At 37.5% G+C, this 17,533-nt stretch overlaps 2 protein-coding genes across 9 annotated transcripts in view; one reads left to right on the top strand and one right to left on the bottom strand.

Moving 5' to 3' along the window:
* LOC137237141 (aminopeptidase N) overlaps positions 1–17,533 on the bottom strand; it is a 222,555-nt gene that overhangs the window by 35,941 nt on the left and 169,081 nt on the right. For 4 of the 7 annotated variants that reach the window (XM_067760430.1, XM_067760431.1, XM_067760435.1 and 1 more), the window contains exon 1: positions 1,843–2,560. The exons of 2 other annotated variants lie outside the window; for them this stretch is intronic. In XM_067760430.1, the coding sequence (XP_067616531.1) occupies positions 1,843–2,447 (605 nt within the window). In that variant the 5' untranslated portion in view covers positions 2,448–2,560. Of the gene's footprint in view, positions 1–580; positions 768–1,842; positions 2,561–17,533 lie in introns of those variants that run through there. One more of the 7 variants, XM_067760432.1, reaches the window with a different exon arrangement.
* Positions 2,866–8,586, top strand: LOC137242118 (uncharacterized). Of its 2 annotated transcripts, XR_010950086.1 has the most exons (5): positions 2,866–2,972; positions 6,617–6,761; positions 7,605–8,102; positions 8,168–8,397; positions 8,464–8,586. XR_010950086.1 is itself a non-coding variant. In XM_067769491.1 (4 exons), exons 1-4 carry the CDS (start codon positions 2,944–2,946, stop codon positions 8,231–8,233), a joined length of 738 nt encoding a protein of 245 aa, XP_067625592.1. In that variant the 5' UTR covers positions 2,866–2,943; the 3' UTR covers positions 8,234–8,454. The 2 variants fall into 2 exon arrangements, 1 of the variants encoding a protein (XP_067625592.1); XM_067769491.1 differs by lacking the exon at positions 8,464–8,586 and having other exon boundaries at positions 8,168–8,454.

The following is a 17,533-nucleotide window of genomic DNA, read 5'->3' as shown; positions in this document are numbered from 1 at the left end:
TTTCTGATAAAATTAATTGCTTAAATGACATTCGGTAAAAAAATCATAAATATAAGGACTCTTTTTTAGGGATTTATCGATTAGCAAAAATTCTTGATGGCTCCAAGGAGGTAAGAGCTCCAACCGGATAATGCACATCTTGTGATTTTTCTTTAACAACTGTGTAAATAGATTGATAAGTTGGCTCAGTCACATGTAGTTTTTCTTGGATTTTGGCATTTTTAGGTGCCAAACTTTCTCGAAGCCAATTATAGTATGTATAATTAGATGCAATATTTGGAAATACATTAACTATTAAAGCTTCAGGTGATGTCATATAATGGCAAATATTTGGAGGAAAAGAAATTTTTTTTTATTTTTAAGAGAGAGTTATTCGAGAGAGAGTATTCACTTCATTTGCGGTTGTTTCTTTTGGAATGATTGGCAGATTTTGTCCGAAATCTTCAGCAAGTAAGAGAAAAGCACCACCCATTGGATCAAGTCTTTAAAGGTTCGGTCTAAAGCTTTCAGCGACTGTTTATAATCCATGGTGCACTCACAACCACACGATAAGCTTACATAACTTTACAACCTCACTAACCTAAGTTTGAACGGCTGCAATAGTTCTGAGAAATCCCATTTGTATGGAAGGTGCCGCGCCTCCTTTTTCCAATTCCACATTTTTCTGGTGCTGTTATGTAGGACTTAACGTCATATAGGTCCTTACCAATTTTCATTATGCTACGATTACTACATATCCAGAGACATGCAGTATCAAAGAATTTCAATGTTCTAGCATGAATACTTCCAGAGTTACCCAGTATAAAAAATTCCATTGCCTCTTTTTTTGTATCGAAACTATTTTTGGCCTTTGACAATCCTTGGAAGGTTTCTAGTCGGTACGTACTTACTACTTAACTACATATATTTGTAGGTGTTAAGTGAATCAAAAGCAATTCGTGAGCGTTGAGTAGCAAGAAATGACGGTACATTCTGATTTTTGATTGAATAAAATTTGTGCAAAAAATGAATGCAGTCTAACGCGAATTTTCGAGTTCAATAATTTACTTAACGCCAGACATCATACTCAAATCTCAATTGCTTCGTTTGATTTTGTTAGCTTAGTTTCCATTTCAAAAAACTTTTGAAAATTGTACACAACACAGTAATAACGGGTATCAATAATTGAATTTAAATATTACTTTTTAGATAATTAAATTAACAATTGTGCAATACAAATTACAAATAATTTTCACGAAGTGATGTAACTATTGTTACACATATGTAAATGAATATGTATGTAGGTGTTTTCGTATTTGTAGGTTTTTAAATCTTAATTTTTAATTTGAAAGTAATGTGTAAATTTCAATGTTGTTGTTTGTGTTAACAAGAAATAGCTTTAATAAATATCCGCTTTGCTCCAGATGAAGCTTATGTGTTTAGCGAAACATTGGGCCGTAAAACTGGAGCTCCATTAACTCGCACTGAGCAAGAATTCCAGTAAAAAAACCTATCATATAAAATGTTTTCATTTGTATTTGATAACGTTATCAGTTTTATGTTTGTTTTGAGGTAACTCACACGCTGCACACACTTATGAAGTACTTATATGTACATATATATATTCTTGAAATGTAAACAATTATGCATACATACATAAATATGTCTATGTTTTTTATTTGTTTAATAAACCAAAGGTCTTGTCCGGTGATGGCGCTAACACCTACAGTCATGGCGAATCACTGATTAGACGGTTTTTAAACCCAAAACAAATGAGTAATTTTGCCTTTTTTTCTATTATTAAAAATGTCTCACTTTAAATTCATAGGAATTAGACCACCGTTTTATCACGGTGTTACTTACACTGTGTTATTTTTCTCATCACTGTATGCCATCCAATAGATCCCAAATGTGTCCTCATGCAGCAAACCTTTAAATAATATTTCTAATTGATACTCGTGACCTGCCTCGAAGGCTTGGTAGTTTTGCACAGGATGAATTATCAAAAAACTTGCATACGCATCGTACGAATATGTAAGATCGTCCATAATATCTTGAGTTCCAAGATCACGTATTTTTATAACAAAATCAGAAAGATTCTTTGCGTGTAATACAATTTCGTTGGTGGACTCACGAGTGGCGATATCAATAGTGACATTGCCTGAATATTCGAATACTTCGTGATGTATGTGGGACGAGATATATAGATAATAATGAAGCGGATATGTGGTGTTAGGAAGTCGAAGTGGACGAGAAGTTGGATTGTTATGTGGCGCAATGGGAACCGTACCATCAGTCTTTGTAACGAGTTTTCCAAGTGAGAGACGCTTTACCGGATCGACATGTGTATCTCTCTCTTTGCTGAAGTTTAAGTCGAAAAGTAATAACACGACCAACAGTCCATTAAAACAATTTGCTTGGTTAATATGCGGGATAACAATATTCCACGAGCTTTTAGTTTGCAACATTTTTCGAGACTACTTTCGAGACTTTATAAAAAATTAATAATACTGGAGTACTTAATCGACTGCTGTGGTTATAAACTTTTCCGTCGTCTGAACGTACATCCAATAACTTTTGACTGTCATCCACAACTGAAACTTAAAAAAATGAGTGATCATTTGCCTCTATCTACTTATACACCAAATGGACCGTCGATTGTAGGTTTGATGTCTGTGTGCTCTTTCGACATGGTAAATAATGAAATGAACGCAACTGATAAGATAATGATTGAGTATTTACTATTTGAAAATAATTTGAGTAATTTTTTATATTCTGGACGAATTCATTATTGAATTTTTTCCCATTGTACAGTGAAGATATCAGTAAGTCCATCAAAAAGCACAGCGAACGTTTCTGTGAATTATTTCTGGTTATAGTAGTAGGCTTGAAAGATAGAAGATAAATCTCGCAGCAGATCTAAATCGCGATGGAATAATCTTTCACAAGACTGTGCAAGTGATAATGATATCATTGGCCTTTTCAACTGCGCCGTAAGTTCAGTCCTTTGGCAGCCACATCACTCTTGACGAATATAAATGCTGTGGGGACTCCGTCTATGCTTAACAGCTATAAACCATAAGTGCTACTTTGGATTGAGTAGGCATTTTATAAGTGAATTCCTCATTCGATGAACAAAAATCATGATCTGAGAGTTTCACATCATACCTGTCCTGATATATGGCTCAGAATTATGGATGGTTTTAGGGGAAAATGGAACGACTTTTTGAGTATTTGATGTCTCAAATTGTTGGAAAGATGTCCTTCTCGTGATCACAGTGATATCGAAAGAGGTTGTATAATGAGCTGTGTGAGTTTTAATCAGACACGAGCATAGCACAAAAAAAGGATTCCCGAGTTGCGATACAGGGATAGCTGGTAAGGCAAGGCAGATGAATTCGTTGAAAAACTATTCAAAGCGGAAATTCACCCGAAAAGTTTGCCAAACTGCTGCCGAGGGGCGACCCCGCTTGAAAGACATTATTTCGATGTTGCTTTTCACGGGAATTGAACCCAGGATCTCGGTGTGGTAGCCAAGACGCTACAACCCCACGACCGTCATTTTCATGAATTCATAGAAAATAGTGTACTCACTCTATGATTTTTTACTCCTCTGCGAAGAAATCTCCTAAAAAGTCGTAATGGCAATAACATTGTACATCAAATAGTAGTAGTGCATTAAGAAAAGTCAGAGTGGTTGACAAGCTACAAGGAGATAACTAAGAAAAGCCAGATTATTTGGAGGTTCTAAAAAAAGTTAAAGCTACGGACCGTTTGTCCGTGAAAATATGAAGTGAAATAATCAATCTGTTTCTGATTGCGGCACTAATAGATCGCAGCAACCTACTTCGGCAGTTATTGTCGGAAGACGGAGATCTGTGGAAAGGTAGCTGGTTAATTCTAGACTGATACGGCGCGATTAAGGTGAGTGGACATCATCCATTGATTCAGCGGGATGGTATAATGGCGGCCGCCGTGGTGTGATGGTAGCATGTTCCGCCTACCACACTGAAGATCCTGGGTTCACGCCCCAGGCAAAGCAACATAAAAGCGGGGTGGCCCCTCGTCAGTGTTTGGCAAGCACTCCGAGTGTATTTCTGCCATGAAAAGCTGCTCATTGAAAACTCATCTGCCATGCAGATGCCTTTCGGATTCGGCATAAAAACAAGTAGGTCCCATCCCCCCAATTTGTAGGGAAAATTAAAAAAGGAGCACGACACAAATTGGAGGAGAAGCTTGGACCAAAATCTCTTCCATTACTTTGAAATCATCGGTGTACACGTATATCTCTTCATCCGAAGTTTGGGTGCTTTTGCGCCTACGTTGCACCTAACTATGGATCTAAGAGCCCCATCAAAGTGCAGGTACGTAGCCTATTCGTCCAATTTTTGATGATCTGAAGCGTTGAGTCTAGCTGCAGTTGTTTACGCTATGTTCTTCGTCGCCAGGTCTGCAGATGTGATGTGTGGAATGGCATACGGTGCAGCCTTCGGGGTTGTTTTCAAGACTTCCGTTGTTCTAAGCATTTAAAGCATGCACTGTTGTACGCAGTCATAAGCGCCTTTGATAGGAATTTATTGGATTCCTCCAGTTCTTCTATAATAGCAACTTCTTCCGGTTGCCCCAGTTCTGTTTCCAAATGTTCCTGGAATTTACTCCGTTGACCTTGGGTTTCTTAAGGTTCATCACCTTTCTACCCGCTTTAGTATGCTCAAGGTGATATACGCATGATCTGAGAAAAAAGCATAAATACTTGCTTATCCTTCCGCTTGACCGCCACCACTGTGGTACTGTAGCTAGGCAGCATATATGTATGAGTGTAGCTCTTTCTTTATCATGATTGCACGCGTTGCGCCCAGAAACATATTCTCCCAATAAAAGCCACGGCTCCTGGATCAGCACCACGTCAAATGGACCATCTTCAAGTGTTAAAAAGAATTCGCCCAACGGCACTTTATTGTTCTGGAGGTTTATCTGTAAGACTCGCTGCACCTTCAAACACCTTCGCCATGAAGTCTAAGTTCTCCTTTTAGTCTCTTGGTTTAAGGCTTTCGAAGTCCTCTTCAAACTCTTCAGCACTTTTCTTCCCGATCCTTAAATGCAGCATCATGATGCTGTTAGTCCCACTCTAACACCTTTGTTGTTACTTCTGTGTCCTTCTCCTGTCTCATTGTTTTAAGGGATTTGATCTTCTTTTCAACCTTGCCCGCTTCTAGGGTGTTGAGGTTGTTATCCTTGGGACTTTTTTCCTGAGTCCCAGATAAATTTTGCCAATGCCCCAGAACATTTTCCAAACCTGCGTGTACAACATATCCTCCGGCCGCTTATTTATTTGGAGCATGTAGTGCTGAACCTCCTCCAGAAGCGGAGACACCATAAGTACCTTCCAAACCTGCGGATGTTTTCTGCTTGACTTGAAAGAGGCTTAAATGCCGTCGTTTCGCATCATCGTGGACATTGAGCTGATAAGCTGCGATTGGGTCGACCACTGCTCCCAAGCGTTAGACAATTCTTAATGCTGCACGGTGTTGTGAGAAAGCTATTTTCTCCCTCTACTCCACACCCTTCTCCACTAGATTTCTTTTTGTTCCATAACGGAGCTGGTTGGCTCTCCACTACTTTCGCTCCCCGGGTCCGACGCATCGATTATGGTTTGTCGTCCTTGGCTTCAACCCCGTACTTCCTTTCTCATTCTTTTTATTACCGTAAATTCTTGGGTTGGCCATCATGGTGATCGACAAGGCGGGCCCAGCGTCCGCCAAAGCAGCGTCCCGTTACTTCCCGAGGCAGCCTGCTATAGGAAAGGCTCCGTTGGAATACTGCCGATAAAACCCCCTGGCTGCAGATCATCTAATCGGCACGGTTTGCATAACACCCTGGATTAGGGGTAACAGCTCTCGATCTCTGACATCCCGAAGTCTTCCAATGAGGCGGGCGGCGTATATGCAGTCCCTTAACCGCTACGGAGTTTGCAAAGCCCTATTGAGAGTACAAATTACTATAGAGGCGTTTTATCTAGTTCAAAAGTAATATCTGCACGCTATTTGTATCTGGGCCCATAATTTGTGGTATATGTAAGGAGATGGCCGACGTACGGGTCGGGATAAGAATGAGTTCTACCAGCGCATATTTCATTAATCTTGTAAATAATTAAAGATATCCTATGTATTTAGTTTGTATTAAAGTATTTTTTTTTTTGATTCTACTATTAGACGATCTTTTATTTTTTGTACATCATTATGATTGGTAACAGAAAAAATTGGATGTCAGTAAATTCATATTTGTTGTTATTGTCTGGCCCGCAAAATACTTCCCAAGGGTTATGAAGCGACTTAACGGGAAGGAAAAAAGCACATTTTCGTTGAGAATCAAACGCGCCATATCTGTGGGTAGTCCATCGAACTTGTGAGTACCAATTGTGCTACACAATCGCTTGAATCCATCTTTTGATCTCATCAGTTCCGATTCTTTTAAAACAGTCCGCCAATATCGTTGGAAGCTCACAATTATTCTGCCTTTCAGCAACTGGCCAATTTCAACTTTCAAAAAACCTAGTTCATTGTATGTAAACAAAACTGAGCGGCAACCCTATACTCCGCTCCCAGAAGAGTTAAAATAATATAAATTTTGTTCATAGATATCAGTTTAAAGCAAGATTCACTGCTGTGAAGATGTTTACGATCAACAATTCAAAAATTATTCTGCAATTCGCTTCATTATTTTTTGTAACTTGTGACTTCAGTTTAGGCGCGCAGAAAAAATGTGCTGAGTACAATGAATATGTAAGTGAAAGATTTGGTTGAAAAATGTTGTATATAGATATGTGCGAATATATATTAGGGTGCGCCTTATTTTGTAGATTTACCTATCAAAAATTTCGTGAATCGGAAACCGGACAAAACTGTCTGAAAAACCAGCTACTTCAAAAAGTTATACATAAAATATGTCGAAAAAAATTGGAAGCAGAAAATAAATATGCTTAAAGTGTTACACGATGAGCTTGGATGAGGTTAAACCAAAAAGCTCGAGTCCTTCTGATTTTTCTTCATACATTCAGAAAAACACACTAACCTAAAATGACTGAATCAACGTATTTGTGCTAAAAATTAAAATAATCATTTTTTTTTTCTTTTTTTTTTCAAAATGTAGACAAGCAAAAGTAGATGGATAGTAAAATAAAATACCTACAGACCAATCTTGAAATTATTTTTTATCACTTCTCAAATAAAAGGTATAGCTATCAGAACTTGAAAAAATGTTCAAAAAATAGAAAAAGTTCCCACATACGTTTTTCTGATAACCTTTTCTCGATTTTAGCAACAATCCACGAAAGTTCCTACGACTTTTTGGCATTAACTGGTTTTACCAGACGTCTCAGTAGCCTGCGCATGCGCATTAAAATCAAGAAAATAGACTCCTTTCACTTAGGCTCACTGTTTTACTTGAAATATGTGAAAATATCATGTCTTCACCATTTCCTTAAAGTAACTTGCACTATATATTATTAAGGCCGTATCGACAACTTTTTGCAGCCCAAATATTTTTCATTAAAATGATGCACACCCTAACGCACGTACGTACATATTTAATTTAAAAAATTAACAACAAATTTATGATAATCTCAGTGTCAAGAGCATTGGGAGTGCTGCTCCAACACTTGTTTAACATATTCATATCGGTGTATTGGGAAGAAGCATTCCACTCCCAGCTTTGATCGTCCAGCTTTAACTTTAGAGGAGATCTTGGAAGGCATTGCTGAGGTGAATACGATTCCTTCAACGACTCATATCAATCATGCACATAGCGTTACAAGCAAAATGAACAAAAACATCCTGAATACACTGATTGATGTCAGAAGTGACAGAAGAGTGGTGAAGGCGCTGCCAGTTCTGCGAAAGCTTTTTACAGCGGTGGAACGAAATAGTCATATTGCAGTCACTTCTAAAGAACCGGCATTCATCTTCTTTGCTTTGCAACATAAAGAGTTGATACATCAATCAAAACAATTAAAAAAAGAAATTGTGGCGGTACAAAATGTGAAAGCGGCAGATAAACCAGAAAAAGCAGTTGAAAGTGCTACGGCGCAAACGGCAGCGATTCATTGTAAAAAAGTTGGTGAAGAGGTATTTATATATAATATTTATCTTTTTTATTTTCCAAATACATACAAAAAATTTTTTTCCCGCAGTGCTACTATCGCGAAGACTGCTGCACCCAACGCTGCAATTGGTATTTACATCACTGTGTAACATAGAAACAAGAAACATTGATTACCCTGTGTGACATTAAAAATACCTGGAAATCATATGTGTCAACTTTGGTGTTTTCCGTATGCACTAATTTATAAGAAGACATGCGAAACCTGAATTGCATTAAAACTAATTATGAGTTCAATGAGTATTATATTTTTTTATATATGTACGTTAAAAACAAACCCTGAAAAACCCGAAAAAAAATTTGTGTACATTGGAAAAATTTTCACAGTTGTGTCATGTTTTTCTAGTTGATGTAAATATATATCCTTGGAAAGGAGAGACCTGAAATCGGTTTATAGGCAACAAATGTACAGGCTCGCAATAGCTCAAAGGTACGAAAAACCGGGCTTTTATCCATAACTCACAAGTTTGGGGGTGTCCGGGGAAAATCTTCTATGAAATCATTCTTATACCTTCAAGATCTACTAGAAGAAATGGAATAAAATCCCAGGTATTTACACTTTTACATTTTTTGTAACACTGTGTTATTAATTTAACTTAAAGTATATTTACATTAGACGTATTTGTAATTAAACGAAAATTACATATCGCTAGCTTAATTTACAAAAGCCCTATTGATTAAAAAATAAAATTAAATGCATTCTACATCTCTTGCAATATTTTGAAATTGTTGGATAGGGCCTTTGAAAATTAAGCTAATAATACGTACCTATATTAGTTAGGGTGGGTCAATACTAAATATAATGGCATTATCGCAGAAGAGGAAGATAAAATCATAAAAATGTTTTCTTTTGATGGTGTGTTTGTTAAGTCGAACTCCATAGCGACCGAATGAGGGATAGATAGGGGGAAAAGAGTCGCACCTCTTGCAAGACAAAGCAATTTGACGGACGCGGAGAGCGAAAGTTAGGAAAGTTAATGGGCTCGGCGGAGGTTCGAGCAAGTGAATCCGATCTAAGAAGAAGAGTGGAGGAGGACGAGAGAGTAAGAGAGCAATCTTTCTGTATAGTGTGGCATTGATAACACTGGCTTACAGCCAAAATGCACCAGAGACGCCATTATGAAATTCCTACATAAAATCACCCCTGATTTCGAAAATCAAGGTTATTTTTAATTCTATGGAAGCGTTTTTGAGATAGTTACGAATAACGGTTTTTTCCAAAAAAAAAAATTGGGTCCACTTAATCATATATATCTCAAGAATGAAGAACAATCATTACGGATTTTTTCAATTTTTTTTTTTTTTGTAAAAATTTTAAAAAATTTGTAATTTGCGAGGAAGGATCTCGAAAACTTTTCACTTTTGCGCAGATTTGTCTTTTGTTTCTCTCTAAGCTCTGTCTTATTACAAAAAAAATAAGCTTTCATTCAACAAAATCGATAAACTAATAAAAAATTTATAAGCATTCATGTAAATATTCCCATTTAATACTTAAGTACCCTACTGGTATGTGTTAGTATTCGTATATCAGTTAGTTAGCGAACATTAAAGTCGGGTACTTAAGTATTAAATGGATATAATTACTTGAATGCTTATAACTTTTGTACCAGTTCATCGATTTTGTCGAATGAAAGCTTATTTTTTTTTTGTAATGGAACAGAGCTTAGAGAGAGAAAAAAAATCTGCAAAAAAATGAATTTGCATGGATCTGCATGGCCTAGCAAAAAGTGTTGTACGCACAGTTTATAGCAAATTTTATTACCTTTTAAAAGCTTCAAACCGTTTTCGAATTGCTCAATTCGTTCTTGAAATATATATGATTAAGTGGACCCAATTTTTTTTTTTTTTTTTTTTTTTTTTGAAAAACACGTTATTCGTAAATATCTCAACAACGTTACCATAGAATTAAAAATAACCATGATTTTCGAAATCAGGGGGTGATTTTACATAGGAATTTCATAATGGCGTCTCTGGTGCAGAAAAAAAATTGGAATTTGTGATCCAGTGTAATTGTTCAACGCTTAGGAGAAGTGGTCAACTCAACGGACATAGAAAGTGAGCGCTTGCAACGGGCGACAGAATAAAGGGAAATAGTTCCGGCGAAGGAGAAAATACTGTAGTCGAGAGGCAGAAAGAAGCCAGTCCCAGGTACGTGAGGCAGGCTAAACATTTTGACATGACACGGGCGTCTAAAGATGTAGGAGGAGCGCAGCAGCAGCTACCTAGGAAGCAATACCCTTAAAAGCTAGTTGCGGTATGCCAACAACGTACGTGGAAGTGGTTATTAAGGCAGAGGGAGGTAACATAAAAACTCCGTCCGAAGCAGTTTTTGACTTTGGAAACATGTTTACCGAGATATGGAGGTCGGTAGAAAGCGAGCTTAATAGATCCATGTTCAAGATGATGCGTGAAGTACCAGGTAAGCCGCCTCAAACCATCGATTCGGCAGGGTAATATAGTGGAGTTAAGCTGATAGTATTGCGAGATTGCGGTGGCTGGAGCAAATTGTTTTTAACTTCTAAAGGCAGAGAGGGATAGAGGGCAGATCCTCACGATACCAAAGATGCAAATATGAATCCCATGCGTGGGGGGACATTAGTTGGTTGAAAGGGACCTCGAAAGCCATGAACTAAGAGAACAAGAGAAGGACGGGGACGTAGCTACAAAGGTGGTGGAGGCAGTGAGTGCTGCGAGCGTTACGGATAGACCTCCAACACAGTAAAATTACTTCGAGGTAATTTATTGTAACTCTTAGGGAGCGTACGTTTAATATGGCGCTGATATTGAAACCATGGCTCCCATCGGGAAGAAAAGATTCTGTGATAAAACCGCGCGGAATTGGCGTTAATTACGTGCATCCGAAGGAAGGGTGCGAGCTGCAGTCATGGTAAAGAAACAGCTACACTCATGTATGCTGCCTAAATTCATTGATGATTACTTCGCAGTGGTGGCCGCCGAGCGAAAGATTAAGCAGGTATTTATACTCCATCTTGATTTATGGTTCATGAAGCAGAAGCACCAACAAGAGAGTGTAAGAGGCACCAGTCAGAAATATTCTTGATATGATATGGAGCTCTAACCGTGATATATAAAGGTGCGATTAGAGGTTCCTTGACAGGCCATAGTTCTCATATCATGCATATAATATATTAGCATCCCACAAAATAGGGTAGAGAAGGGTAACTTTTTGAAGGTGCCCCCCATAATTTCAGAAATCAAATATTCAGAAACACATTTTTTCAGAAAACATTAGTCAGAACACTTTGTTTAGAAAGACAAAATTCAGAAGTCAAAACTCATAAAGAAAAATTCATAAATCAAAAGTCTTCAAAAGTCAGTCAGTCAGTCAAATTTCAGTAGTCAAGTTTTCGCAAAAATTTTTTTTTGATGTCTGAAATGCTAAATATCCAGAAATACTTAAAAACGAAACTGGGATAACCCAGGATGTTGGCAATATATAGGAACTAGAGAAATCCAATAACTACTCGGTTTTGTTGTTGTTGTTGTTGTTGTAGCAATAAAGACACTCTCCGAGGGCTTTGGGGAGTGTTACCAATATTTACGACGCTTTGCCGGATAACAATCACCATTAAGGTATTAGCCCGAGCATCTAGGGAGCGATTTAATATGATCACATTGAACCTTGTAGGACATATCGTTTCCCACCCTTGATTCCATGAGGAACTTCGGGTCGCCAGAGCCTCACCTGCTAAAAATGTGTATGATACATTCACATTTGTAACAGGGTTCGCCTCCCGTAGAAGAAGTTTGTAATTTGGTTTCGGAAGTTGGGTCATTGCCCTTTTCAACATCTTGAATCCTCGTTAGAGACGCTTATGACTGCGTATAACAGAGCTTAAACTATAAGGAGATTCAGAGGAAAAGCAAAGTCGCCATGGTTGAGCTAGAAGCTAGGTTAGAAGCGAAGAGAGTTCCATGGCAAAATTTCTGTGCGAACATAGGGTGCTCTAACAAAACATTGCGCTTAAGGACAGTCCTAGCTAGGAAGATATAGTCCAGGGACTAAAAAATAAAGAAAACAGGAATAGTCACGTAGTAATGAAGAGTCCATTGAGGCGCTTTTTGACGCATATTTATTACATGGAGATCATGCAGAAGAGCCAGCAGATAGAACTTACATTTCGATCGCGAAACGGGTGCTGAGCTCGGTGACTGATACCAAGGTCAAATGGACGGTGAAGACTTTCTCAAAATTTTAATCGCTGGGCCCATGAATATATATTTGACCGGTGCATAAGACTGAATAATGTTTTTAGAAAATGGTTCGGTCGTTTTCCTACCAAAGGGCGGGAAGTTCGATCATATGCAGCCCAAAGACAACAGGCCCATTAGCTCAGCTCAAAACCTTGAGAGGCTGATAGATGTGTACATAAATTTTAACGTGAACGAAAAACAGTTCTCACAACACAACAAGCGAAACGACATCAGCAAGGCATTTTCATGGCAAAAATGCACTGGGCAACACGTTTTCTAAAGTATTTTGATGCCATTTTAAGCAAGACTTGATCCTGGACTAAGAAATAGTTGAACATTTTCAGGAGTAGTGTTAGATATCATAAACTTATGCGATCGGTTGTATGCGATCTCACAGTTGGTTACAAAAACAATTAATCGTATTACCAATACTTTTGGAAAACGAACTTAAATAAATGTGTCAAGTCAATAAATAGCTTATCTTGTTATCAAATCAAGAAGTGACTTGTTTACATGAACCGAATTCAGTAGCATCAATGTATGTATGTATATAAAAATACTCAAATCCGTATAAGTATCTACAGTTTTCACTGTCATCAAAAGTGATTTATATGAAATTATATCAGTATTAAACAAATACAAATCGCAAATAAAGGAGGCGCAAGGAAGATGTCGGTTACCGTTATAAATACATACAATGACAAGTAAGGAAGGTTAAGTTCGGGTGTAACCGAACATTATATACTCAGTTGAGAGCTATGGTGACAACACAAGGGAAAATAACCATGTAGGAAAATGAACCGAGGGAAACCCTGGAATGTGTTTATATGACATGTGTATCAAATGAAAGGCATTAAAGAGTATTTTATGAGGGAGTGGGCCATAGTTCTATAGGTGGACGCCATTTAGGGATATAGCCATAAAGGTGGATCAGGGTTGACTCTAGAAGCGTTTGTACGATATGGGTATCAAATGAAAGGTGTTAATGAGTATTTTAAAAGGGAGTGGGCCTTAGTTCTATAGGTGGATGCCGTTTCGTAATATCGCCATAAAGGTGGACCAGGGGTGACTCTAGAATGCGTTTGTACAATATGGGTATCAAAAGAAAGGTGTTAATGAGTATTTTAAAAGGGAGTGGGCCTTAGTTCTATAGGTGGATGCCGGTTCGAAATATCGCCATAAAGGTGGACCAGGGGTGACTCTAGAATGTGTTTGTACGATATAAGTATCAAATTAAAGGTATTAATGAGGATTTTAAAAGGGAGTGGTGGTTGTTGTATAGGTGGTCGCCTTTTCGAGATATCGCCATAAAGGTGGACCAGGGGTGACTCTTGAATGCGTTTGTACGATATGGGTATCAAATGAAAGGTGTTAATGAGTATTCTAAAAGGGAGTAATCATTAGTTCCATAGGTGGACGCCGTTTCGAGATATCGCCGTAAAGGTGGACCAGGGGTGACCCAAGAATTTGTTTGTACAATATGGGTATCAAAAGAAAGGTGTTAATGAGTATTTTAAAAGGGAGTGGGCCTTAGTTCTATAGGTGGATGCCGGTTCGAAATATCGCCATAAAGGTGGACCAGGGGTGACTCTAGAATGTGTTTGTACGATATAAGTATCAAATTAAAGGTATTAATGAGGATTTTAAAAGGGAGTGGTGGTTGTTGTATAGGTGGTCGCCTTTTCGAGATATCGCCATAAAGGTGGACCAGGGGTGACTCTTGAATGCGTTTGTACGATATGGGTATCAAATGAAAGGTGTTAATGAGTATTCTAAAAGGGAGTAATCATTAGTTCCATAGGTGGACGCCGTTTCGAGATATCGCCATAAAGGTGGACCAGGGGTGACCCAAGAATTTGTTTGTACAATATGGGTATCAAAAGAAAGGTGTTAATGAGTATTTTAAAAGGGAGTGGGCCTTAGTTCTATAGGTGGATGCCGTTTCGAAATATCGCCATAAAGGTGGACCAGGGGTGACTCTAGAATGTGTTTGTACGATATAGATATCAAATTAAAGGTATTAATGAGAGTTTTAAAAGGGAGTGGTGGTAGTTGTATATGTGAAGGCGTTTTCCAGATATCGACCAAAATGAGGACCAGGGTGACCCAGAACGTCATCTGTTGGATACTGCTAATTTATTTATATATGTAATATGTGCCAAGATTTTAAGGGTTTTTTATTTCGCCCTGCAGAACATTTTCATTTTCTTCTAATTAATATGGTAGGTGTTACAACCATTTTATAAAGTTTTTTCTAAAGTTATATTTCGCGTCAATAAAACAATCCAATTACCTTACCATGTTTCATCCTTTTTTCGTATTTGGTATAGAATTATGGCATTTTTTTCATTTTTCGTAATTTTCGATATCGCAAAAGTGGGCGTGGTCATAGTCGGATTTCGTTCATTTTTCATACCAAGATAAAGTGAGTTCAAGTAAGCACGAGAACTAAGTTCATTAAAGATATGTCGATTTTTGCTCAAGTTATCGTGTTAACGGCCATGCGGAAGGACAGACGAACGACTGTGTATAAAAACTGGGCGTGGCCTCAACCGATTTCGCCCATTTTCACAGAAAACAGTTAGCGTCATAAAATCTATGCCCCCACCAAATTTCAAAAGGATTGGTTAATTTTTGTTCGACTTATGGCGTTAAAAGTATCCTAGACAAATTAAATGAAAAAGGGCGGAGCCACGCCCATTTTGAAATTTTCTTTTATTTTTGTATTTTGTTGCACCATATCATTACTGGAGTTGAATGTTGACATAATTTACTTATATACTGTAAAGATATTAAATTTTTTGTTAAAATTTTACTTTAAAAAATTTTTTTTTAAAAGTGGGCGTGGTCCTTCTCCGATTTTGCTAATTTTTATTAAGCGTACATATAGTAATAGGAGTAACGTTCCTGCCAAATTTCATCATGATATCTTCAACGACTGCCAAATTACAGCTTGCAAAAGTTTTAAATTACCTTCTTTTAAAAGTGGGCGGTGCCACGCCCATTGTCCAAAATTTTACTAATTTTCTATTCTGCGTCATGAGTTCAACCCATCTACCAAGTTTCGTCGCTTTATCTGTCTTTTGTAATGAATGATCGCACTTTTTCGGTTTTTCGAAATTTTCGATATCGAAAAAGTGGGCGTGGTTATAGTCCGATATCGTTCATTTTAAATAGCGATCTGAGATGAGTGCTCAGGAACCTACATACCAAATTTCATCAAGATACCTCAAAATTTACTCAAGTTATCGTGTTAACGGACGGACGGACGGACGGACGGACATGGCTCAATCAATTTTTTTTTCGATCCTGATTATTTTGATATATGGAAGTCTATATCTATCTCGATTCCTTTATATATGTACAACCAACCGTTATCCAATCAAACTTAATATACTCTGTGAGCTCTGCTCAACTGAGTATAAAAATTGTACTCTTGTATTTGTTGCTAACTTCATTTTGAGCAAAGGCTCTTATTCTTTACAGTCAGTCGGGAGTGCCACGAAATTCCAAAAAAAAAAATACCCAAACACAAAATCCCCAAAGAAAAAAAATACCCAAACACATAATCCCCCAATTCAAAATCCTCAAAATCAAAATCCCCCAACACAAAATCCCAGTGATATGATAAACATCATGACCGTGTAAAAAATAGCAATATCTCTTTCCTCTTTCATTCATATTTATGTATGTATAACTATATATTCACGTTTTAGCAATACACTTACTTATCCATATATAGGACTGCTAGTCGTTCTAATTCGAACATGCTAACAGAAGCGTGTACTACGCAGAAAGACATCACCGTGGCGGTAGCCGGACTTGGCATGGCGTAGCTCAGGAATATTTTTTATAAGCGCGGCCGAAGGCCGCCTATGCAGAAGGTGATTTGGTTCGTCGCGGCGATTTTAAACCTAATTTGAATTTATTGCACACATAAAATGGGGATTTTGTGTTGGGGATTATGAGATTGGGGATTTTGATTTGGGGATTTTGTTTTGGGGATTTTGATTTTGGGAATAACGTGGTAGACCCCAGTCAGTCGGGGCATCGACGACAACAGCGGCAAGTTTAACAGCATCCTATTTTTTTGTGACTTTCCACGATTAATCTTTAAAACCTTTAAATGACAGAGACATAACAGCAGGGCCACACAGTGTATTACTTTCATGTTCTAGAAAATATTAATTAAAAAAGTGCATCATTGAATTTCAAAAATTCAAAATGCGTAATTAAGCGAAAAATAACAAACTAGGAAATATGAACTTAGTTGAATCGACTAACGGAGCTTTATTTGGAAGCATATCAATTGAGAAAAAGTTTTAACTCGACCTTTTGCCATTGAATGTGAAAGTTTAAACTGCTGGCCTGCTGAGGGTTATACTTCAATTGCTAAAATATAATATTGTGTTTATTTTCTGTATGCCAATTTTAGTAAATATAAATTTTTGTGATTTTAATTGAACAGGAATTATTTTTTCGCGTTATAGTGAGATAATGTTAAATTAAGTAAAATTTTGAAATGTTTTGACTTCATAAGACCAGCAATCTCGTTATCCGTGTTTATCCGATTTAATTTTTCTACTCAGTTGAGCCGAGCTCACAGAGTATATTAACTTTGGTTGGATAACGGCTGGTTGTACAGGTATAAAGGAATCGAGATAGATATAGACTTCCATATATCAAAATCATCAGTATCGAAAAAAAATTCGATTGAGCCATGTCCGTCCGTCCGTCTGCCCGTTAACACGATAACTTGAGTAAATTTTGAGGTAACTTGATGAAATTTGGTATGTAGGTTTCTGGGCACTCATCTCAGATTGCTATTTAAAATGAACGATATCGGACTATAACCACGCCCACTTTTTCGATATCGAAAGTTTCGAAAAATCGAAAAAGTGCGATAATTCATTACCCAATACGAATTAAGCGATGAAGCTTGGTAGGTGAGTTGAAATTATGACGCAGAATAGAAAACTAGTAAAATTTTGGGCAATGGGCGTGGCACCGCCCACTTTTAAAAGAAGGTAATTTAGAAGTTCTGCAAGCTGTAATTTGGCAGTCGTTGAAGATATCATGATGAAATTTGGCAGGAACGTTACCCTTATTACTATTTGTCCGCTTAATAAAACTTAGCAAAATCGGAGAACGACCACGCCCACTTTTTAAAAAATTTTTTTTT

The sequence above is a fragment of the Eurosta solidaginis genome, chromosome 1 (genome assembly GCF_040869045.1).
Source record: "Eurosta solidaginis isolate ZX-2024a chromosome 1, ASM4086904v1, whole genome shotgun sequence".
Lineage (NCBI taxonomy): Eukaryota > Metazoa > Arthropoda > Insecta > Diptera > Tephritidae > Eurosta > Eurosta solidaginis.
The sequence above is the reverse complement of the archived record's forward strand: the minus strand, read 5'-3'. Positions and strand labels throughout refer to the sequence as shown.

Excerpts from the sequence above, each read along its gene's own strand:
- LOC137242118 (XM_067769491.1), top strand. The coding sequence starts at position 2,944 with ATGATATCATTGGCCTTTTCAACTGCGCC. Across the intron at positions 2,973-6,616 it reads TTGGCCTTTTCAACTGCGCC|ATATCAGTTTAAAGCAAGAT; the intron begins GTAAGTTCAGTC and ends TTTTGTTCATAG. Across the intron at positions 8,103-8,167 it reads GTAAAAAAGTTGGTGAAGAG|TGCTACTATCGCGAAGACTG; the intron begins GTATTTATATAT and ends TTTTTCCCGCAG.